The sequence below is a fragment of the Camarhynchus parvulus genome, chromosome 4 (assembly GCF_901933205.1).
Source record: "Camarhynchus parvulus chromosome 4, STF_HiC, whole genome shotgun sequence".
Lineage (NCBI taxonomy): Eukaryota > Metazoa > Chordata > Aves > Passeriformes > Thraupidae > Camarhynchus > Camarhynchus parvulus.
In genome coordinates this window covers 25,909,988-25,935,421 of record NC_044574.1, presented here as the reverse complement: position 1 = coordinate 25,935,421, position 25,434 = coordinate 25,909,988, and the positions used below count along the sequence as shown (strand labels likewise).

The following is a 25,434-nucleotide window of genomic DNA, read 5'->3' as shown; positions in this document are numbered from 1 at the left end:
CCAGGTCTAACAGACAGCTCCCACTCATATTTCTTCATGTAGGTATTTTGATGCCGTGGCTTAGTCAGAAGGTTTTGGAAGATCTTACTCTGAATACTTACAGCTTTTGTATGAAAACAATGCAAACTCCTGACACAAAATTATCATCTACCTGTCAAATGTGCTGGTAGGTTCTGCTTCTGCAGCAGAGGCAACAAGAGGGCAGGTCACAGGCTGGTGCTGTCCTCAGACTCTTTTTCACAGAGGCAGGGGGGACAGAGCTGAGGCCTGCACTCCCTCAGGTCACTGGAAGTGCTGGAGCTCCCTCATCAAAGTTCAACATACCTCAGTCATAGAGACCTGTAAAACATGGACCAATCTCCTCTCTGTGGCCATGAGTGCAGAGAGGCCGTGGATTTAAAGTGCAGAAGAAACATTCAGGTCAGATAATGAAAACAAAACCACTATTTGACTCTGAGGGCAGGAGAGTACTGCCTGTTTCTCTGGAGCTCTTTACAGCAGGATAACATCCACTAGGAAGGACAAGGGTGGAGCAGAGTAGATGATTTCACTTCATCCCAGTAACTCTCTTCCTGTATTATTCTGCCCCAGTACCAGCTTGTCTCCCTGCACAACCTGCTCACAGTTTTGCAGCCTTGCAGCTCTCATTTCTTGTCAAGAAAGCTGAGATGTTCCACTTGGAAAACCTGGAGTATGGCAAGGTGCCCCCCCCCACAGCAAGAAGGATGTTACAGATAAACATCTGAAAAAGTAACTCAAACCAACACAATCTCTTGGAGTTTGAATACCTGCCATCACTTCAAAGGTCTCCACTAACTTTATGTTAGAACCTACCAAAAACATTTTGTCATATGTTGAACTGAACTAAAAAAAAAAAAAAAAAAAAAAATTCAGAAATGGCTGTCATCACCTTTTCCTTCCACTACTTTTCTTCTACAGGCTAAACAAAATATATTTTCTCTTTCTCCCCTCACTAACACTAGGGATAGAGTCAGCCCTAATTACATTCTACCTTTTGAACACAGAGCTGTTTTAAACATTTGGTAACATATGGTGACTGGCATTTGAATGAACTCAGCATGCCCTCAATATCTGCCCTGTATAGCAGCAGCTGTCCAGACCTCACAGTGTTTGTTTAAATTCTTTCAGAGATCTTAAAAGATGTGGAATATGTAATGTTGATCACTGATGTGGAAAGCTCATGGTTCAATTAGAAAGCAGAGCCCTTGCCCAAAACATGGTGTCTAAAAATAAGCACACAAATCTTGGCAATTTGAAAGCAGAAACTTTCTCAAAGTAACAGAACCAAAAAATAGGCTCAGCACTAAGAATTCATTAGCAGCTACAGTTTGAGGAAACTGTTTATTTCAACAGGTGCTAGTGAATACAAACAGATTTCCTAAGCTCCTCTCTAAATTGTCCATGTAACTTTTTGGAAAGGGAAGTAAAAAGGAGGCAGTATTTTAGAGACTCTGGAATCTAGAAGTTGCCACACGCACCTCAGCCACTTTTTGTGCAGTGTGTGAGCCGTGGAAAACTGATAGAGGGCAGGACTCATCTATCTTGGAAGACAGATGAACAACAGCACTTAAAGGTGAGACATGCAATGCATGATGCACTCTTTTGAGCAGCCTTTAGAGACACTTAAGCTGATTATCATAAAAGCCTGGAGGAGTTTAAAAACACCTGAGAGTGAAGAAGAGTGATGTTTCCAGCTAAAAGCTGCTATTTTTAAGGGAAGACCTGAAGACAGACTGGAGCTCCTCACTGCTGCTGGCTGACAACTTTGCAGTACAGGCATGAGGTAGTTTAGAGAAAAGACAGCCAGCCAACATCTGAATTGGGTGAGGTGGGAAAGAAGTCCTTTTGGTGGCAGCCAACATGAAATGGCACACAGAGTCAAAATGGAGTGATACACCTGGAGGATGACCTGTCATGGAAAACAAAAGGGTGCACTTAGGATTTGTTCTTTATGTGAAGAAGAAGGCAAGGGAGACATGTTACACATGTCTCATTTGGGCTTCTCTCTTATGGTTCAAATGGTGTTTGTCCAGCAGGGAGATGGCCCATGCAATAGCCTGGTGAACAAACTGGATCACAGTGATTATATAAATTGCTGTCTACACGCACTACAACGTGTAATAAAAAGTCCTGAAACAAGCCAACCAGTAACACCACATCCCAGCCCTGCAGCTTACTTCATACTTCAGCAAGTGGTGAATCCCAGGGCATGCTAGGGCTCTAGGGCAGCAGTGTAAGGGAGCAGGGTGACTTACCTCAACTGGATTCTGCAAATCCACATTCATGTAAACTCCTGCCCATAACACCACGAGGTGTTATGCAATGTTGCATACACGAAATAAGCAGTATGCAAAGTCTCATGTGTGAAGCAATATAAAAAATAATCCAGACATTTAGACTGTGAACATCTTAATAAATTATGGGAAAGTCTTACAAACAAGCTTTTAAGGAAATGTGTTCATCATCTACCTTGGCTGAAGAAAACAAAACCACAGCATGGCAGAAATCAGCAGTTATTACTCCTGTGTTTAACCAGCTAGCATTCCAACTTTGTAAAATACAGTAAAGCATCTTCTTCTCACAAAACAGAACTCAGAACTGCTCTGTGTGCTAGAGATACAGCACTGCTGCCCTTTTCAGAAGCACACACAGAGACTTCGGCACATGATCTATTGCCACCAAATGTATTAGTATTAGTTTCTTATGGTAAATTCAGTCTCTTCAGAGTTCAAGCCACTTGTACTCCCCAGACTCATCCTGAATGTCTGGTAAGAAGGAGGTGTTCTTTTATAACCCATCTCTTGAACAGGTCTGAAAAGGTGTTTTAGATGCTGGCAAAACACTGTCAGTGCTTTCCTCCTCTGATACAGCACCTGCAGCTAAGCTGGAAGACACAGAAGTAGGTTGGAGCTCCACCCTATAATTCACATTGCACTCATCTTTCCATCTCTTAATTTCTTTCCTCTGCTCCTCACGAGACAGTCTGACAAGGCACTTGGCTCTCAACACTGGAGATGGAAACAGTGTTCCTTGGAGAACTCTTATCAGATACCTACAAAATAAACACAGTTACAAAAAAGCTGTTTAAAAGAAACCCCAAAACTGTTTCCAGGGACTAAAGGAAACCAAACACCATTCAAGTAAACCTGAAGCCTAGTTCTTGGACTAGAACTAGATGATCTTTTAGGTCTCTTCCAACCCAGGCCATTCTATAATTCTGTGATATTAGAACTGACTTAACTGGCAATTTAGGTTGGATTTAATCACAGATTTTTGCAGTGAATTTTCAGGCAGCAGGGCATCCAACGTCTGTCCCTCTGTAAGAGAACTTTTTTAAACCTCCAGTGGAAGCCCCAGTCTCACTCCCTCATGCCAGAAGCTGCAGAGGACCCCCTGGTTTCACAATACCCTAAGTGGAGGCTTTTCAGCACCATACAAAGGATCGTATCAGAAGTAAACATGGGAAAAAACATGCCTGTGACAGCAGTAGTCCCATAACAGGTACTTCTGCTTCAAATCACTGCAGTAGAAAAGCTGAAATTAGCCACAACAGCTATAAATCTTTTGAGGTATTGACACAGGGAGAGTACTTATGACTTAAGGAATTTCTAAATAGTTTGCCTTTAATTCACCATGAAGACTGCTGTTGTCTTCAAAATGCAACAGCCACACATTGGAAGTAGCCACCAAGCTGAAACCTTTATCCTACCTTGGCTCTCTACAGCCCTACCAAAAGGTCTCAGAACAGCCTTTATCTAATAATTTGTCATGTAGGGGAGATTTACTGTGTGTGAAAGAAAAGGCCCTACTGTCACCACCTGAACCAAGCTGAGAGCAGGGACAGAAAGCCACATGTTTCTTGCACCTCACGGTTTGTCACTCTGCTGACGTATGAACCAAAGCCATCAGTCAGATCAGATCAGTCATAATCCCCAGTGAGTGCAGTAAAACTCTAGATGACATGCCTAAGACACAGATCAGACGTGTTCAAACAGGACTTAATACTTGGTGGCCATTGCAGTCATCTACAGGCATGGCTCTGCCAGCTTTCCTACTGGCAGGGCTGGTAACTTATGCAGCCTGCACTACAGCACTTGATCCAGAAACTGTGCTCAGATTGTGTCTAATGATATTAAATTACATCAGGTGAGCAGGAAACAGCACTTATTCTCCTCAACTCTTCTCAGTATCTGTCTGCAATTCAATTTCAAGTCTCATTATTTCTGAAATTATATAAGAGGGAAAGTAAGAGACACAACACAGAAGAATGAGTAATTAGCACTGGAGGCACTTCACTAGTAGGCTACAGACTTGAATTCATGCTCAGGCAGTGAAATGAAGATAGCTGTGGCTACTAAAGAAAGCTAAAGGGAAGGTTCGATGACGTCTCTTTCACTGGTTTTCACATGGTTTGGTTTGCTCTGTTGGCTCATTCAGGCATCTCCCTGCTCAGCATGCTGGAGTCTTCCACCTCCACCCAATACTACTGCCCTTCCAGGGTGAATTAATAATTAAACTTGAAGTTCAATGAGACAAAAAAAAAAACCAAACAAAAACCACAAAAACAAACAAAAAAAAAACCAAAAAAAAATCAAGACCCCTTGTGAATCCAGTCAGCATGTTTCCACCCCACAAACAAGCCTGTACATGCATTCTTCACTCTTAATACTCCTGTACATATTCATGACATAAATTTTGAACAGAAAATCATTTCACAAACTAACACAGACTAAGCACAGTATTTCTTTGTCTAGATACAGTACATGTCCAACTTTGGTCAATAATTTAACTCATTTGTATATAAATTATGAACTCTGTGATTACAAAAATTGAAGTTTCTTTGCCCTCCAAAGACAATAATTAATATTATATGTCACAAAAGAAAATTTTTATTACTGAAATTTGCTTGGAGAACTAAATGGAACTAAAAAGTTGTCCTCACATAGCTTGGTTTAATAGAGTAATGAAATCTTCATTTTTGTTGTGGGATGCTAGGGAGGAAAGACCTAGCCAGAGTTTCATAACATCACTGACTCACAGAAAACTAATTTTGGTAACAGCAGTAATCTATAATTATATAACAGAAACTCACCTGGGTAGCAGAGCAATGCAAGTAGTCAGGAGGCAAACTAAGTAAAATACTGGGTCTGTCATGTGCTTTTCCATGATCCAGTAAAAATCTGATTGTGGGTTGTGGGTTTTGTAGGTTGCTCCAACAGCCAGAGTGAACACAAAGTAAAACAGGATGCTGCCAACTATAACTACTGTATGTATCCATGTCTGCAATTCAGGCAAGGAAAGAAATAAGATTTAAGCTGTAAAACAGAAAGACTCTTACATCTGTATTTGCACGAACATGCACACTTTTCCTCCAAGGGCAGGTGTTGAATGTAACAGAGGATACATCTTTCAGATAATATTCCTAATTTCACACAAAACAATCCAGAAAGAATGGAGCCTTCTTTCTACAGTATACAGGTGTTCCAGACATTTAATTTTTTTTAGTTCTCATAAATTCATAGCTTTTCATTCTTTTGTGAAAGACATTTGCCTCAGATTACCACCTCATCCACTGGCAGCACAGAAAGCTTTCACAAGCAAATGGAGGTGAGATCTTCACATGACACCGCCTTTATATATCTTGCTTGAGACACTGGTTACCTTTCTACACTGGAGTTTTTCTGTAATTTTACACCTCAATGGCTATAACAGCTACTAAAAAAACAACATTGTCACTGCTCTTAGAGCCTGCCAACATTAAAAAATGCCAAACAAAACACATTTAAGTAAAGTTCTCTAATAAGAGTGTGAATACACTCATGCTATATATATGTTCTCATATATAGAACATATATATATATATGTTCTCAATAAAGACATTTTAATTATGGCTGTCATACCCCCAAAAGAACAGTGAAAAGACTGAATCACAACTTGACATTTCATCCACTACAAAGCCATCCTAAAAATACTTCTAAAAAGTCAAAGAAAAACCAAAATTCATTAATAAGTATCCTTCTACTGGTACCCATTATTGTATTTTCTTTAAAATTAAGCCAAACCCCCAAGTATTACCCTTGTAAGTACTCTAGACTTATCCAAGCTAAGGCAGATCTTTATCTAAGACTGGAAAACTGAAATAATGTTTCTTAGCATATCAGATTTCCAATTCTGGCATCAGAATACACCTCTGAGCTGTTTATCCTGGCCACAGAGAAGATGATCAATTCCAAGCATTCAAAATCAGCAATTTACACTGTTGTCTTTGAGATGCAAACTTTGTGAATCAAAGAAGTTTCAGCAGATCACTGGTGGATTTTTTACCATTTGCAAAATGGATCCAACCCAAACCACCCTACCTTAAAAGGAAGCAGGATCATTTCACTATTTAAAAATAATTCAAAGGCCAAGTTTTGTTAGTTTCAGTCATATTTCTATTGGTTCCAATGACAGATGTGTTAGGAGAGCTCACATGATCACATAAATACAATATTTAGGGTTTGACTCTTTTTTTTATTTGAAGATCTCTCTTCCCTTTAATTTTACTGAAAGCTGTGTGCACATACTCTGTAAGGAATATCCTCTTTGGGAAACAAAGTACTCACCACAGACTTGCACTCAATGAGAAGGTGAAACAGCATTATGAAGAGCGCTGCTGTGTTTATGGGGTTTCCAAAAGAAAAAATGTCTATGTCTGAGCCACAGTAAGTCTGTAAAGGAAGACGGTGGTCAGTGTCAAATATTCTTTATGTACAGTCCTAACATGAAGTGGCATGAATAATTTCAGTACCATACATATTTCCACACACAGAGTTCAGTTCTTTTCCAATGATGATCTTAGTACACAATCATATTCTATGGAATATACTAAGGCAGTAAAAATCAAATACTTCATTCCATTCTTTAATTTGCTTAGGTTTTAAGTAAGTCAAAATGTATAAATATATTTTGTAGCCAGCACTTACAAAGTAAGGCACAAAAAAGCACACAAGACTTTGGTAAAAAGCATCCAGCAAGGTCATCCAGAAAGCTGAAGGCAAGGAAGCCTGTAAGAGAAAAACATAATGGCATTGTAACAAATTGAGCCAATTGCTGCATCCTTAACTAGCATTAATTTGAATCTGGGGAATGATTATCTACAGAAGTAATTCCAGTTAGTTTCCAAGTGAAAAAGGCATCTTTTGTGTTACAGTTATTAGAACAAAGATCTCCCTCCACACTAATATAGCTAACTGTTAGTATTTAAATCAGCAGCCAGCTCTGGGAACTCTGATCCTGCAGCTTTTCCTATCAGAATGGATGTACCAGAGCCTCAGCTGACTCCCAAGGAGGGGAGGGGGCTAATGGACAGAGAAGTACCCTGCAGCTTACCATCACTGCATACCAAGTCCCACCTTCTTCTATCTCCATCCCTTTTTGTTATGTGTGCTCCTTGATTCCTCTGTGTAGATGGGACTCCTCTGTGAGCTAATTTAACTCATCAGATGTACCATTGAGAAATCAACTCACTTTTCTGCAGGAATAACACATTGCTCTTTTAGTGAGTTAAATCAGCTCCTGGGAGGACCTGATGGGATAAGTGAGCTGGCACTAGGAACACAGTTTAACTATATGGATGAAGGAAATAAAAAAGGGAGAAGGGAATAAGACTTCTGTCATAGCAGACTGCTATGACAGATCAAGCACCTAGGAAACCATAGTTACCTATGCTCTGGCTCAGCTATGTCCCATTCCTTCAGGCACTGAAGTGAGACACACAGGTGAGAAGCCCAATCATCCAGGATGTCCTCTATGATTTGTGGAGAGATGGGTTTTTCTAAAGAGCCTTTCAGCCCTTTTAAGAACTGAACCACTGTCTGAAGGTGATGTGGAAAACTTATTTGCCTTTCATGAAAGTGCTCTGGACTATTAGCACCTATTTTGTCTCAGGCTCATTATGTCATTGCCTTCAATTGTTATAATAAAGATATTATTTTAATTATTAAATATTTAGAAATACAAATTTAAAATTATGCTAGATTTCATGCTAAGCAAAGCAGAAATCAGGAAAAACCCCACTGAGTTATATAATTATGATTTATAAACTACTCCCCCACTCTCTCTGGTTTTCTGTGCTAAATGTTTGGAAAGAATTTACTGGTAGACCAGGTATGATGTGTAGTGTTTTCAAGTGGGAAGGCAAATTTCAGATAATACCAGTAGGGTGAAAACTACCCTGACTGACAGAAGTTCTTTGAGGATTACTTGAAATTAATCTACTCTGGTTCTTTGTCAGTTGAGACCTTTATATGACAAAGAAAAAATACAGAGTATACAGAGTGCCCTCATCTTGCTCAAACAAATCCCAGTTTGAGGAAGCATGTTGACAGCTGACACAATGAATGAAATAAACAAGCTGGTAAGAATGTTTGTCTAGTACATTGCTTTACCTGAAGTCCTTAATTTCTTTTATCATCCAAATATCTGATAAGGCTGGGTCTATTACTGAAAAGAGCCTAAAAAATCTTTTGAAAAACAGGTTTTTATTTGTGCACATACTGCACAGGCCTAGACATTTCCTAACAGAGAACATAATTTAAAACAATGTTTGTCTGAGATGAAACATAAAAGGAAAGACACAAATGGCTCAAATGCTGACCATTTCAATTTGCTTCAGGCCAAGCACTCTGTAACCTACCACAGATTTCTGGCTCATTGTGTAAAGCTGTGGGAGTTCCATGAGTATCTCTGCAGACACATCTTTGTCCAGGACACCATAAACGATGGGTGGCACCGATGTAAAAAGGAGATTGAAAAGAATCAAGATCCAGTAGTCAGTCATTGATGTGCCTGAAAACCCGCAGAAAAACTGGTACCAAAACAGGAGATTCACGTACGTCTGAAAAGCCAAAGATGACATGATGAAATTTTAGCCATTGACAAATGCTTTAAAAACAAGAGAAAAACTGGTAGGTCTTAGGTCTGGTTATAGTAATCTGTGGAAACATTTCAAAATCAGACATGACTTGCTGAAACAGTTGTGCTGCCACCATATTAGTAGTGCCCCTCACCCACTGTTTAATGAAATCAAACAATGGCTTTGAGTGGGAAATTTAGTCCAAGAAGTAAGAGTCTCTGGCCTCTGCAGGCAAATGGGAAACTGAATTGTTTGACACATGCTTTTTGAAACCATTCACAATAGGAAGAGAAAACAGAAAATAAAGCCTCACTAAACCTTTCAGTGCTCAAAAATATGTAAAATTCTCCTAGAATGGGACAGCTACATACCACATTCTTGTAGAAGAAGTAAAGCACCATGTTGGTAAGTCTGGTATAACACCAGTGACCATGGACAAGCAGCAGCTTCCTGAGGTGTCTAAACTGACAGATTGCAAAGTCACTTGCCATCACAGCCTGCGACACACAAGAAGAAAAGGATCTGCTATAACCAAACTGTTAAAAATAAGCTTCACATACTGCCAACCAAGCAACTTACCCACTGTTGGAAATTTTTTATTTCACAATTTTTTATACATAGTGCTTGCCAGGCTATCCTCCCTCAGATATCCCCTTCCATACAAGACTTTACAACTAACACACAGAGCTGAGTCCAGCACAGCACAGGCAGGAATATGGCTATCATCATTCTTACCACACAATAAATCACTGCATAGAAATCACTGACACTGACACTTAGGCTGCTCATTTCCCTGCAGGACATGAGAAATATGGAGCTGGCTGACAGGCAGCAAACTATTGTTTGAAGCTTGACCTGCGGCATTCAGCTTCTGATTGCTTCTGGTGGAATGCTGAGGACTGGGTGTGAGGCTCAAGCTGCAAAGTTTTGCCCATGTAAGGGAATAGACTGTGGAGCTATTGGGTCTCCAGAGTACACTCTGAACTGATTTAAAATGGAACCTGACATCATTTGCAGCTGTCTTTGGATACACTACCTGCATGCCTTCCTGGCCAGATATTCCCACACCAGCGTCAGCCACCTGGATCATACTGACATCATTGGCACCATCACCTACAGAGAAAAGAGAAAATATAAAAACTAGCTTTGCTGGCTATCACATTGCTATGGAGGTAGCAGGAAAAGACAAATATCAAACACCAGAGAGTTCAGAGAAATATATTTTAATGGCCAACACTGAAAAGCACTAAGGAAAACAGGATTAGTAAGTGGAACACCTGACTGAACTGAGCTATGTTCTCCAAATACATAATAGATATTCCTTTTGTCAGAATTTAGGTGGCATGATGCACCACAAAATATGGGTGCTTTAAATCACAGCCAGTCATCTTCCCTCTGCCTCCTAATTTTGGGGGGTTATGATGGAAAGAAAAATGCTCTCACTTGCTGCTTTGCATGTTATATAACAATGGTATGACTGATGCTGTTCTTACTGCTTTATACTGACCTAAGTTTATGGACTAAATTTTCTACTTCAGAAGACAAGCATCATCTCATGTCAGAGACAACTACAATTCAAAGGATTATCTTGCTCATAAAATAAATTTCGTGACAGACATTAACAAAATATACAAGAGAAGAAACTGGCCTCTACTTCTTTTCAGAGAAAGGAGGATAACCACAAGACTCACCTACAGCTAATGTCATTGCCTTTAGCTTATTTCGCACCAGTTTGACCAGGACACTCTTCTGCAGTGGTGTGGCTTGGCAACAGACCACAGCCCGACATTTTTCTGTGAGTTCCAAGAAAATATTCTGTAGGCTGTTGTGAAGGACATGTTCTAAAGTCCTTCCATCAATAACCAGGCCTGAATTGAACCCTTGAGCTTGGGTGGAGGGACTTGCAGAGACATTTCCAAGTTTCTCACTGTGTTTTTTTTTGACAGAAGCATTCTTCTGGATGTCTTCTAAAATTTTGCTCATTACCAAGGCACAGGCATCCTAATAAAAGACAAGAGAAAGGCATCTTATGAAATACTGTTTGTACTCTGCCTCCCTTTTCAATTCATAAAATACATATGGGGAAAATGTCAAATGCTGTCCTTGTATAGTATTTATCTTGAAAGGCTCAGACAGGAGGCTGAATACCCCTTTAAAATCACAAAGGATGTAGACTGTTGTTAATGAAAGTGTAATAAACTTTGCTTTAGCAGATTTGCTGAGGTATTGCACTAAGAGAAGAGAGAAAAACCTATGCAAGCCAGAAAACCTTCACAAACTAGCAGAAAAAGCAACTTTAAGGATTCTGTAATATAAATACAGCTTTGAGAAAACTTTTGCTCTCTGTGTTTCTTTTGTCTGGCATGCAAAGCCAAAAGTTCTCTTCATATCACATTACAGGTGAGCTGCCATGAATTACTGAGGAACTGGCCTTGCGGAATGTTTTACCTTATCAGAATCAATATGAGATGCTCAAAAAGTCCGTGCTATCAATACATGTAAAGCACATGCAACATAGAATAAAATACATCTTCTTAAATCTTCTCATCATTTTACTTTCAAATGCAACAGTATCAAATCCTGGGTTTTATTTCTGAGTCTAATTAGAGGGAGGAAGAGCACTTCTGCAAAAGAGGCTTAGTTCTCACCGCCAAGTAAGACACTAATTTCCCAGCAGAGTAAAAGGAGAATGTTGGCACAAATCAAACTCCAAGCTTTCCTCAAACACAACAGGACTAAAAATCCTTTCTTTTTTCACTTTATTTTCCCCACACTTAATTCTTGCCACACTATCTTTTATGACATATACGAATTGTATTTCTTAAGATACATATAAGCAGAGCAAAAAAAGAAAAATTAAAGGTCTTAGAACAATCCTCTAAACCTGAGGCCATGTCAACTCTTTAGCTTACCACAGAGAGAAATCACAAAGTTTGTTCAATTAAAATAATTAATCATAATGGACATACATAGAAAGTATTTTGTATTTTACCTACAAGAACATCAATACAGAAAAGCAAATGTTCTTTGATTTCCCAAGCAAACAACGTTTGCTTCTCTGTATTGTCCCATGGACTAGCCTTATTGAATTTTTCAGCAGAGAAGAAAATCTAGTTTTCTACTCACCCTAGTCTGTGATTTAAGAGTGAAGATTCTGTCCTCTGGTTCCAGCAGTTTACAAGCATAGGCAATGTTGACAGCTGTCTCTCTCTTGTCACCTGTCAGCATCCATATTTTTATTCCAGCTTTCCGTAAAGCCTGTATTGTGTCTGGAACACCTTCCTGCAGGCGATCTTCAATGCCAGTGGCACCTTAATTTAGACAAGCAGAAAGATTAGTGCTGCTGTATTTCCAAAACCAAAATGCTTCATGAGTGACAGGACCCGCTGGTTCTCTCTTTGTACCTACATCCCAAAACAGACATGCTACCATGACGTGCTTGGAATTTCCTGAAAGCAAGCATCCTGGCAGTATGAAGTTGTTTAACCTCCTTATTTTCCCTTCCATTTAATGTTCGGGCCAACCCATATTGCTTATTGTCACACCAGAGACATGAACCTGCAAGACAGCAGGTCTCCAAAGGAGCTTGACTTCTCTCTGTTGGCTTTAGTGGCAAAGGGTATCTGTATATCCTTGAAAAAGAATCAGCTTGCAGCACAGTTTCCAGCTTCTCTCCAGAAACTGAAGTCAGTAATCCCAGAATTCATTTAGTATTAAGGTTTATGGCATTTACACTAAGCAGATATGACACAAAATGAGGGAAGGAGCACCCTTTACACAACAGGATCTGTCTCTCCAGCTTCTAGCACAGCTGCCTTTACCACCATAGTCAGACCTTTGCACTTTGTTTTCCAAATCTTATTTGCTGGGCAGTTCTCTAAAATGATTATTCCAGACTGCCTGCAGTTTACCTTTCACACACCTACAGCAAACATTTTTTGTTCCATTTCTGCATAGCTGAATGACCTTCAGAGGAATGGTTCTGGCAGAAGCAAGCCTGACTTCTTCTCTCCATGTTATTACAGGAGAACACAGCACAAGCACACCTGCTGTGCCATGAATGCAACACTGATAGAAAATATGCCCAGAAGTGGGGTATCTCTGAGTATTTGCACAGGCAGGCCTGTGACTTGTTACTATCATTTCATGTGTTTGTTATAATTACATTTAAAATATCTAGTGAAGATAGAGAAATACACAATATTAACAATAAAAGAAACAAAAAAAAAAATCCCCACAACAGTAGATTTTTACAAACAACAGGAGAGAAGCATCTGTCTTCAATGTGCTTTACAACTAGTACAAACTTACCAGTGAGATTTATGAAAATTCAGGAGTGATGATAAATTCTAGGTCTGTAGAAAGTTATGTGTTACACAGATTGAGATTAACACAGCTCTCTGCAAGCAAATTCCAATTATGAACATCACAGGCATTTTCCTGGGAGTTACAGTATTTTCTACCTACCAAGCAAAGTTAGTTTGGTCTCAAGCCTCATGGCAGATTCAAGCAGCAGGTCCTCCCTATTGTCAATGCTGGTTTCTGCTAAAAAACGATGATTTAACCACTCTGCATACTCAGCATCACTCACCACCTACACAGGGAGGGAAAACATAGGCATGTATCTATACTGGGTTTTGAACAGTGCATCAAAAGTGTTCTTATGGTTCTTCTGCTGTCCACATCCCAAACCTACAAGTGCAGCCACTGGCAGTGCATTGCTTACATGCTCCAGGATGTCCACAGATTTAGTACAATGTTCAAGAGTGTTAGATTACTTTTCCAGGCTACTTACTCATTGGCACCCTGCAGGTTCCTGGGGCTGCCTGACAGATTTCTATTTAGATGGAAGGCAGGCAGGGCAATGGGCACAGAACCACTGCACAGCTGGGTACAGCTCGATGGCTGCATAGCTACACAACCTCTGCTTTCACTTTGCATAAAGCTTTGTCAAGAGGCTTCTAGCCTGTTTCAATCCCTATGGAATTTTACTTCCGAGCAGCTTTGAATTTAAAATGGAATCTCAAAACAACTTCAGCTGTGCATCCACAGCTTGTAACACTGCAAACTCTTTGTGAAATCAAATAAAACAGGTGTAACTTAATCTCTTTTCTGTGTCAGGAATTACACCTAGGGTAAGATTCACACAAAGAAACCTGCTTATGACTCCTGAAGAAAAATCTGGCTATTCGACAATCCCTGTTTTAAAATTAAGACACTAAGATGCTTGGCATCCTGAACTGACAAAAATGGCAATCTAGCAGATGTCAGGAATTGATCTGGGTTTTCTTACAAATTCCTCCTAAAACATCAGGATAAACAAAATGTGGCAATAGAAGAATCTGTTTGGAAGACCTGACGTTTGCTCCATTGGTGGTACCACTGAGGCTGGTCACAGACTGCAAACATTCTTCAAAATATATATGAAAATAAATACCTTCTTAGCAATACACAGAGTGCGGAGTCCTCTTCTGCCATAATCATCCAAATGCTGCTGAGTTCTCTCTTTAATCTTCTCTTCAATTTCAGAATTATTACTATGGACTATCCCACAAAAAGAAGAGAAAGCAAATTAAACATGCATGTTTAGGCTCAATTTAGCAGAAAATTTTGAAGGTCTAAATACATTCTTGAAGTAGCAAAATGTTAAAACTTATCATTAAGGAATGAATTACAAGTTCTGTAGATACCTTCAGATGCAATTCTCAACAAGTCCATCATCACTGAGTCTGCACCTTTTGTGTACACCACCACTTGGTTGGAGACTGGATGCCGAACCACCACTGACATCCTTTTCCGCAGTGAATCAAATGGCAGGATATGCAAAAGCTGAAACGTTAAAGGCCCCAGGCCTGCGAAGTCCACAGTTACTTGATCTGGAGTCCTAGACTGTAAAACACATTTATAAGCCCTAGCAGCATGAACCAAGGCAGCTTCATCTGGACTCTCAGCTTCGTAACATAGTTTTGGTATGGGAGATAATTCAGTAGATGACACAGCAGAGTTGGGTTCACCACCAGTAGCTACATTCTCTAGATGGAGTTCTCCAGGCACTTGAGAATTTTCTGGGCTGTCAGTATTGTGAGGTTCAGAAATCCTTTGAGCATTTCCATCCAAAGTAGGTGAAGCCAGTTTCATTCTAAAACCAGACAGTTTTCTCACAAAAGTATTGGGGCTTTCAGATGACGACTGCTTTGCATTTGGAAGTGGAGAAGAACTTAGTCTCCAGACTGAAAACCTCTGGAACATTTGCCTGATTTCCTCAAGTGATTTAATAGGCATCCTACTCAGCGAAGAGAGTCTCATCTGGAACAGAATAGTTAGAGAAAGTATTATGCTAAATTCTTCCTTTTTATTATATTAAGGAAAGACACCTTACAAAGTAGCTATGTTTCATAATGAAAGTAGTATTTTAAAATTTACCATGGGTTTGACTGCTTGTATTAAAGATGGCCAGCTCAAGTAAACCAAATGAGTACTGTAAACAGCCTCTATAAGCTGTGAAAGTACTTCAGGTCTGAAAATTGGATGTGTTTCAAGTTTAATTCATGACTCCATGCAATACCTCTCTTCAGAACTTTCAGTAAGGAACAGAGTAAGTATGACACTGTAACTTTCTGAAGTTGTGGCAAACTGAACTAAACACTTTAATCCTTGTTCTGAATTAGCAAAATACTTGTGAAGAATAAACCAACCCCCACACTAACCAGCTACAAGAATTGCTAAACGTACAGTTTATGATTATCAACAGTTATCAACAGTTAACTGTTGATAACTTATCAACAGTTTTTAGTGTTTTGAATTAAAAGACAGTTCCCCTGAGATCAGTGTTATAAAATAATTGGTTCCCTGTTACTCAGAACAGCTAGGGAGCTAACAGCTTACAAAAATCAGGCATACAAGGCTGACATTCCTTTCTCACTGCTGGTGAGGACGTAAGAATGAGTTACCAGGAAGCATGTTCTCTTTTGCCACTGAAAAGCAAAAGGTAGGGACAAACTATGGCTCAGTCCTCCACAGCAAGTTGCAATGTGTCTCCATTCAACATAATGGAAACAGAGACTATGAATGTCCTTTCATTGCCTCTTCCTACGACAACACTGAAATTTCCAGTTGCCTTGAGTTCTTTCCTGTCATTCCCTAATCACGAACTCTGAAACCTCCTTCCACATTGCTCCTCCCAATCTACCTATCAGTGACCTGGATCTTCTACCTTGCTGGCAAGTTATTCAGACATTTTACTCTCAAAAACCAAGATTCTCACTTGTATATTATTCTCCATCCCATCCGAGGACTAGGTAACTATTGACTATGAACTCATCCACCTCACATGGATCTCTAGGCTGCCTACTACACACTTTCTGGGAATGCTTGGAATCACACTAAAACACCAAGATTATTTATAAATAGGAGATACTTCATATCCCACAGGATATGTTTTGTGAATGTCTCCAGCTATGGCTGTAGGTTTACTACCTAGGCAGACACAAAAATCTAGTTCTGCACATGTCACTGATTTTTTTTTCCAAAAACAAAGTCAACGAATGTAAATCACCAGGTAATGAGGGAAAGAAATCAAAGCTGAACTTGGGAATTATCCTGCAACACAGTCAAAATTGGCAAAAAATGATGTTATTCATAACTCCTTCCCACACTGAAAAAACCCAAAAGATTTGAAAAAAAAAGTATTATTTTCAAAAAAAAGTTAGGTTGTGTGCACTGAAAAAAAACAAGTGGTCAATCCAAACTACTAAACCAGGGCAGACTAGAAAATGCACTCTTAATTCATGGTGAAACAACTTTATGCCATTCTGCAAAGCAATTTTTCTTCAGACTAATATACATATAAAATTCATCTTCCATACTTTTGCTGAATGTCTATTTGAATAGTCAGGGAACAGCATTCCATGAGGTAAGAGCATTCTCAGTTTCAATATTCTGTGAATCTTTAGCGATTATTCCTATTTTTCAGCCAACAAGAACCTATTTGTGAAGGTAACCTGACTGTTAATGTATTATTACAGGAAGTTATACCCATATCTAAAAAAACCCATAACTAGAATATGGAAAAAATTACAACTGCAATTTAATCTCCAAATTTGACTTGTAAAAGTTACAACTGGTCACAGAAACAAAAAGACTGAAGCCAATTTATCTGTATTATTTTATTCATTAACTCATTGCACTTCATGGTTTTACCTTCTTTCTAATTCCCTTCTTTCTAATAGGACAAAAATGCAGAGGCGAAAAGGATATATTTTTAAATGTCAGTTAATTGTATTTTTCTTTTTGTAATTGAATCAAAAGGAGATCAGCTACTTGCAAATATGGTCAAATAGCCAAAAGCAAGGCCTTCTTACCTTCTGACGTGTCTGATTGGGGCCTGAGACTACAACAGTATTACAGATTGCCAGAGCAAGAAAGAAATCAGCGATATACATTGTCTCCAAAGATAACCCGCTGCTAGCTTCTTCTGATTGTTGACAGGAACGAAAAGAAATTTGACTGAACTTCTCCAACAGCTGTGTGTCTGGTACAACATCTGTTTCCTATTATGAAATGAACAAAAGTTTCCATCAGGTTATAAACTTAGCCTCTGGAGGTTAAATCAGTTACAGACGATCGAAGAGTAGAAGTTCATACAACTTCTCTCCTGTACTGAGTTGTAATACCAGGAAACAGAGGAACACTGTCATCTTCACTGCCTCGTGCTAGTCCATTGAAAATGGCAACTTCCTGCCCAAAGAGGTAAACACTAAAGGCTTAGAGTTCATAGCTTTAGACACTTCAACAGAAATTAACTATGATGAATGGTATTTAGATACCTTCAGGTACAGAAGCAGAGTTTTCTCCTCACATAACCTCAAATAAGTATTGACCATATAGATATTTCTTATTAAAAACAAAAGAAAATGCTAGAAACCTCTTAAAATAAAAGAACAAACTGTTATTAAGTCATTAATTTAATTTGAAGTGATCATGGCTGCAGACCAGCAAGAGTCAAAGTATACATATACACCTTCATGAACCAACATGTGTCTGCAATGTCAGTTGTAAATAGCATGACGCCCCGAATTTTGGTGGAAGAGAGAAGGGATTGCTTAAATGACAACCAATCTGATCAAATGGGAGTAAAAAGAGATACCTTCATGAGTTAATTCTGAAATTTAGCATCAAACCAAACAGCTTCTACTTACAATGGGACTGCTGAAAGCCATGTGCCCTGAGTTGGGAGTATCACCTGCTTCATCTTGCCTTTTGAATGCAGAGTAACTACCAGAGAACTGGTTCAAAGACTTTCTGTTCAAAGATTCACACACAGCTCTGCAGTTGTGCCCCTGACATTCTGATGTAGGGGTTGAAGAGCCACGCTGACAATCAGCTGAATCCTCATCCTCTGAATCAATCTCTTGATAGGATTCCAACCTCTTCGCTAAGGAAAGGGAAACAAAATTATTGTTCCATGAGCAAAAGAAATACGTCCAAAGTAAGGAATTACTTATATAGTTAAGAATAATCTACCATTTATGAAAAATTAAACCTGTAACAAGCCACCACACTGTCTTCCTGTTTAAACAGCATTCTACTGGATTGAATCCGAAGAGGGAACAAGAACGATCTGTGTTCTACACAGTAAAATAAAATGGAGTTACACAACCTCCAGAAGGGCACATTGATGGGAATCAAATGCATGTGCAAGTGAAAGGAAATTGCATAGAGATAGGAAGGAAATAGCCTGTTTTCTGTGAACTATAACTATCAGAAGACCCAATGGCTCCATATTGTGTCAAGATGGACTCAGGCCAGGTATCAACACAACCTTGTCAGAGATGATGGGACATATTAAAATGGAATGCCTGAGAAAGCACTGAATAGGACTTTACTGTAGGTTCTGAAGAAATAAAACAAAAAATTTCATAAAGAATAATAGCAACAATTCTGCTTTAAGCCAGAAAAATGGGACCAGACTTCTGACGAGTTTCCTAGCCATTATGTCATGATGGATCAGGACTGTATGTCAGGGGGTTGATAAATACAGCTCCTAGCAGGAACTCATTCAAACTGCGTTTATTGTTTCAGAATTGGACACCCCCTCACAAGAAGATACACATTTTCTGAGTTTTTAATTGAAAAGCAAGTTTCAATAATCAAACTTTGCCCGGACATGTGTAACACCTTTGTGCCAGAGATGTAAATGCAGTTCTGTTCCTCTCCACAAATCAACTGTGTGAAGAACCTCTGTAGCAAATGGAAACACTCCTGTGCTATCATGTGCTTGATGAAGAACATATCCAAGTGTTTGCACTGGAGTTCTGTGAGTGTTTGACCACATGCCAAAAGTTGAAATCTCTGCAAAGCACTGGAACTATGTACACTATTCAGCTTTGAAGTTTTACCTCTCACTGTGAAAACAGCATTCCATGAGCATACACTAGCACTTCAGTGCCTAAAATCCACAGATAGCATGAAAAAGCTGTTCTGAGAGCTGTGCATCGCCTCTTTATTTCATTGAAGTCTGAATACAAACAATGGCATCCCAGCAAAAAAACCAACATTACAGACATGTCCAGCAACACCACTAATTCCCTATTTCTTTATTTCAGGTGGTACCAAATGTACAGGAAAGAAGTGAGAAGTGGGATATAATTCTGTTTTATGCAAACAGAAAACCTTTCCATAGGTCAGTCCCCAGGTCTGTTGCTGTAAATGAGATGGAAATAGGTTTATTATGTCATTTGTGACTCTTGTATTTTCTACTGTCTTCTCTTTCTGCAACACAAATGAAAGAATCCTGTCCTCCATCCCGCTCTTCTGATGAGTCCAAGGAAACAGAGAGACCAGAGCTTACGCCTTCCTTGGCAGGCCATCTTCCTGATATCAACATGAAATTAGTAACACAGCTCTTTTAAAAGACAGCTAAGTGTGAATGTAACAGACTGGGGCTCTCCACAACTACCAAATAAAAAATCCCACACGAGGCACTGATACCTTTTACTGGAGAGCAGCACCAATGACTTAGTATGTGTGTTTGTAGAGGCAGGTTTGGACAACACACCCATTCTGCTTTGCCTCCAGGCTGTGGAGAAGCTGCATGCTCTGTCTGAAGTAACACGTGGCATCTCTTACACCACCACACTGCTCTACTGCCATGGTCCAAGAAACACACGTCACTTTAGACAGAACACAGCCTGGGGGCATGAAGGATTATTCTGAATCACAGGCATCCCTTTACCCTGGGAAATACAGATATAAACCCAGAAATACATATTCAGATTAGGCAGTCTCTGTGTAAAAAACTGTACTGTGTTGCACTGCAACTCTTACCATATGTAGCAAGAGCCTTGCAAACAGCAGCTCTATGCATCTAAACAGATATAAACCAGGGCTGGAAAACAGGACCTCCAATGTTTTTCAAACTGATTTTCAGAGCTCATATAATTTCTAATTTGTTAGGAAGAAATGCGTGTTTACTCTCCAGGGAAAGGACAGGGTACAGGAGAAAGTAATTATGTACATAATCACCAACCAATAATTTTAGAAAATAACTTTATGTGAACTACCAGCAGAAGCATGTGGAGGCATACTTTCCCTGGCACACTCAGATCTGAATCAGCCACAGTTGCATCACTCATACTACTCTTTGGTTTCTTTTCTGAAAGTTTTCCTTGATTTAGGAAATGCTCTGAAAATATAATGCCAAAAATGAAATTAAAATAAAATGCCAAAGAAGCATCTGGGAATCCTCATCATAAGACTTCCGAAAAAACATGCGCAGCAATTGCTGTAAAATTTGTCTGTAATATCTGGTCCTGTGACACAACAAAAGAAGGGCTGAACTGATTCATTGCTGTGGCCAGCAGAGTGTGCCTTTTGCTTGTAGTTGTGAGCAGTTCTATCTGGCAGCAAACCCATGAAAACCACAAAGAGGGTTTACTACACAGCTGTGCCTCACGTGTCCACCCATCATCAGCACCACACCCTTGATCCCATATGGAATATTTGCATTGTCCACCAGCAAAATGCCTGCAGGCACTAGTACATACACACGGTAACTGTAATAAATACTCTGTGGGTTTACTGAATTAAAAAAATGGCTAATTAAATAATTCATGTCACTGCCCAATTTTCTCTCATGTCTGGAGCTGTATCTTCTCCTAGCTCCCAGAAGATTTCACGTTGGCTCTCATGAAATACACACTGACAGATCCTACACTTTTAGACAATAAGACAGCAACTATTCATTAACACTGCTTCTTGATTTTTTGCCTAATAATAAGCATCTGTGTAAGATCTAAGTAAGAATACAACAGTAATTTTCAATGAAGGTACTTACCTTTGCAGCATTAACACACACATGGACACACATCTGATTGACTTTTACCTTAAAATTACTGTTAAATAATGTATTAATACTGTTAAGCATGCATTTAATTCGGGTTACTATGCCCTCAAGAGCCGAACTATGTCAAAGTGGAGTCTTAACATATACTACATAAAGGTGGTACACTGCTAGGACAGTCAACAGAATGTTTAAACCTTAAAATGCTAGGCAAGCATTAGCACTCTAGTTGGAGGGGAAAAAAAGAGAGGAAAGAGTAGATAGGCAATTTTCCAACATTCAGGGTTCTGAATATTCTATGGAGAGAAACAAAACCGAGTAGGCATGATTTCTTCCATAACAAGTAAAGAATATTTAGTTCATGGTATCAAATATGTTGGAAAAATGATCCAGGTGAACAAAGGTTGAGTGTCTTACCATTTTCCTCATGGCAATACTCCTGTCCTGCAATGCTGCATCTCCGAAAAACCATCTTATTTTCAGTGAGGGTTCCAGTCTTGTCAGAGAAAATATACTGAATCTGTCCAAGGTCTTCAGCAATATTTAGTGCTCGACACTGAATAGTTGAGTCTGTTTTCTCATGGTAAAAATCAATGTCATTCTGTATTAAATAAATTTGTCCCAGTTTGACAATTTCAATTGAAACATAGAGAGAAACAGGAATCAAGACCTACCAAAATAAAACACAGGAATTAAATAAAACCAAGGTCTTTGGCCAGTTACAAGCATGAAATAGCTCTACTGAAGCCGAAGAGTTACTTCAAGGGTACAACTGAGATGAGAATATGACCCATGTTCAAAGCAGATCAGTTACCTGTAACAAAATTATCATTGTCCAGAACATATAGAAGCCTGCTAATGCTGGAGGACTCGATTTCCCATCTGGCTTGGGGATGTTAAAAAAAGGTATTTCTGAATACCTACTTAACCAAAGTCCATGACCTTGAAAACAAGAACAAATAAAGTCAATCAGTTTTATGTAAAGTGTTTCACAGCTCGGGGTTATTATGTTAGCTGTTACACTCTGCAGTTCTTTCTAAGCTTTTAAACCACAATTTTATATCTTGGGTTTTTTTCCCAACAGGAGTCCCAAGTATCAATACATACATGAAGAAACACCTTACAAGCCTTCTATCAACAGCATCTACACAGCATATCTTAGAAATAAAGAAACATTAACTACACTTCACAAACAGCTTCTTCCCTCCAAAAGACTTGCTGGCAATTAACTTTGTTATCCTTGCTTGTCTAGGTTTTAGTCTACTAGTGAACATATTATCATGTCATAATTTTTAAGTGCAATCTGAAGACATTTTATTAAACATATTTTAACATATTTTAAACACCCTTATGATCTGTCAGAAAATTTAGTCTGTTTAGATGTACTCAAGCTAATCATTTAATCAACCCCTAAAATATCAAGTCAATACAACTCTAGTTACACTAGGTCTCTCACCTCAACGTGTACATGTATCTCATAATACCTGAAAAATCCTAAGGGAAAATAGGAGTTTTGTTGAAAAGTTATTTAGAAAAAAGATAAATCAAATGGAGAAACAGGATGCAGACCCAAAACCTCACATCAGGAACACACTTTTTAACCACATTCCAGATCAAACATGACAACATGAACTTAAACCTCACAGAAGTCTCAACTTTCAGGAAATTACATCTGGATGAAGACTGACAAAATCAATCAGCCCCAAAATAGAACACTAACCATGTAGACTGAGAGAGGGAAACAGCAGGAATCTGAGCGATTCTCACTTACCTATTGCACCAGTTAAACACATCAAAAGTAGGAGCAGAACACACCACAGAATATCAGTGTTCACTTTTCTTTCCAATTTACTACGCTTGTAATGAGGGCCGCTGTTATTCAGCATAGCTTTGGTTTCATGACCTGCAACCAAAAAGGAGGTTAAAATTCTCTAATAACAGCTATCACAACTGCAAAGTACTTTATATTTCTAAAGCTTTGGGAAACAGAATATTTCTATTAAGTAATATTTGAACAGCCATTATAAATATGAGTAAATCAGATTCTCCTACAATACATGAATTCTGTCCTAAAAAAACCTGAACAAGTTAAATCAAAATCTGTTATGTATATGTTAACTTTCATTAGCTTACATTAACTGTCACCAATATTCTTTCCTTTAGAAACACTATTCTGGACCCTTCCACATTATTTCAACATTTTCTACAAAATCCTACACCTGTGTTACAACTATCTGGCTGGATACATCATATTGATTCGTGTAAAAACCTCTGTCCTTTCTACAAATTGTAGAACAGAACCAGAAGAACAGCACTAGCTTCAGTTTTGATTAAGAAAAAAGTCCTAAGCAAGTCACACATTTCCACATCCATTTCAAAATCTCAGTTTACCATTGCAACTAACAAGTTGAGGATGAGGACCTGTTCACACACAACAGATCTGCCCCTCCAGGAATAATCAGGGGTATCAGCTTTTTACTGTGAAAACAGAAACAAACTTAACCCAGATATGCATTCTTAACATTTCTAGCTATGGCTGCCTTCTGCTGGATTCTGGCTTTTACTCTCCCAATTCCCCTTTGTACAGTACTGTTTCTTGGGGCACACAACCACCTTGTTAGCAAGTCTGTGAAAGCCAGGGCAGTTCACTAACCTGCATATACCACTATGCCTACCACAGCTTCTGTGTTTCTTACTGTGCATCCTCGGAGCAGTAAGTTTTCCTTGCTGAGACCCACTCGGTCCATGTTTGAATGCTCACTGCAAAGAAAAGCACCTCATGTCAGCTGTAGGAATCCAGCAATTACCAACCAGGCTTTGCAAAACCATTAGGAACAGATTTCCCAAAGAAGCTGCAAGTCACTGAATGCCATCCCAACATGTCTGATTGGACTTTTCATATGAATGGAGTAAGAGGAAAGCAGATCACCCTTTAAAATCTGAGCATTTGCCATCTGTTATATGAGAAGCAGGCAACACTACTGAACAGAACAAATACTGGAAATCTAATACCCTAACCTATTTGGATTATCAGCATCAGAAAATATTTGAAAAAAATAGTAAATCTCATCATAAATTTACTGTGAGCATTGTCACTCCTGTGGTATGCTTCCAGTGTAGCTAGGCCCACTCTTTGTGAAGGTGCTTCCTCAGACACTAAGATTTATATGTATTTATTTTTATTCCCAAATATCTAATGTGTCAGTGTGCAAAGGGAAGAATAAACACATTCTAACTCTCAAAACCTGAAAACAGGTCACTGCATAAAAAAGTAGTTTGTTTTCCTATTATCTATAGAAAGTCAGAAACATGTAAGTATCACAGAATCATAGAATGGCTGGGGTTGGAAGGAACCTTAATGATCATCTAGTACCTTAATGTCCCTTCCAACCCTAACCACGAAGAAAACTCATAAACCCACCCTGAAGAAAAGACAGAGATAGACACACCGGTCAAAAGGAGTTTGATCAATTGACTCAAGGTTACACAAAAGAAATCAGAGTAGGAAAGGAAGCCAGTCCTTCCGATTTCTAATTCTAAGCAATGCAGCTTGCCCAGTCAGGCTGTGGTCCAGACCAAATACTATAGATACCATATATTATGAAGAGCAGATTTAAAACAGCTATTTCAAGTATGAAGTCTGCAAAACAACCTGAACTAAGATGTTGAAAATATTTAATACAAAATAAAAAGCATCAGTGCCCCATCTGCTGCTCAGAAAACCCTTCTGGAGCTGTCTGTTGTGCTGCACTCAGAAACACAGTGGTGCAAACTGACCTCTATCCATATCATTACTTCTTAAAGTAAAAATTACAAGATCTCCTAAAATTAGTAAGAATGCCAAAGCAAATGACAATAGTTTAAAGAGCCAGCAAGCCTACTTACACAAAGCCTCGGAAACGATTGAGGTCATTGTTAGGACTTTCACACTCTATTCTACTGGAAAATTCTTCTGGATCAATTTCAGAGACCTAAAGCCATGAGAAGGGAAAAAAAAACCCAGAGAACTCAGACAAAATGTGTGGAACCTAAAAACATTGTAAATTTAGAGGTTCAGATAGTACTATCTAACAATTTAGCCTCTAATCTGTAGGTTGCTGATGGTGTTGATGGTCTCCCACTCAGTATAAATCAGATTTACACACCACAGGACTTCCTAGTAAATATTAAACACTGT

At 39.0% G+C, this 25,434-nt stretch overlaps 1 protein-coding gene across 4 annotated transcripts in view; it reads right to left on the bottom strand.

Moving 5' to 3' along the window:
- Window positions 1-1,364: 1,364 nt before the first annotated feature.
- The window catches only part of ATP10D (ATPase phospholipid transporting 10D (putative)), a 37,691-nt gene continuing 13,621 nt past the window's right edge, over window positions 1,365-25,434 (bottom strand). For all 4 annotated transcript variants that reach the window (XM_030948173.1, XM_030948172.1, XM_030948174.1 and 1 more), the window contains 20 exons: window positions 25,143-25,228; window positions 23,911-24,017; window positions 23,029-23,160; window positions 22,072-22,199; window positions 21,675-21,927; window positions 18,115-18,350; window positions 17,278-17,466; window positions 14,608-15,223; window positions 14,355-14,461; window positions 13,385-13,511; window positions 12,044-12,228; window positions 10,609-10,918; window positions 9,954-10,030; window positions 9,289-9,414; window positions 8,699-8,899; window positions 6,987-7,067; window positions 6,627-6,731; window positions 5,114-5,301; window positions 2,895-3,073; window positions 1,365-1,930 (listed from right to left, as the gene is read on the bottom strand). In XM_030948173.1, the coding sequence (XP_030804033.1) occupies window positions 1,716-1,930; window positions 2,895-3,073; window positions 5,114-5,301; window positions 6,627-6,731; window positions 6,987-7,067; window positions 8,699-8,899; window positions 9,289-9,414; window positions 9,954-10,030; window positions 10,609-10,918; window positions 12,044-12,228; window positions 13,385-13,511; window positions 14,355-14,461; window positions 14,608-15,223; window positions 17,278-17,466; window positions 18,115-18,350; window positions 21,675-21,927; window positions 22,072-22,199; window positions 23,029-23,160; window positions 23,911-24,017; window positions 25,143-25,228 (3,648 nt within the window). In that variant the 3' untranslated portion in view covers window positions 1,365-1,715. The remainder of the gene's footprint in view (window positions 1,931-2,894; window positions 3,074-5,113; window positions 5,302-6,626; window positions 6,732-6,986; window positions 7,068-8,698; window positions 8,900-9,288; window positions 9,415-9,953; window positions 10,031-10,608; window positions 10,919-12,043; window positions 12,229-13,384; window positions 13,512-14,354; window positions 14,462-14,607; window positions 15,224-17,277; window positions 17,467-18,114; window positions 18,351-21,674; window positions 21,928-22,071; window positions 22,200-23,028; window positions 23,161-23,910; window positions 24,018-25,142; window positions 25,229-25,434) is intronic.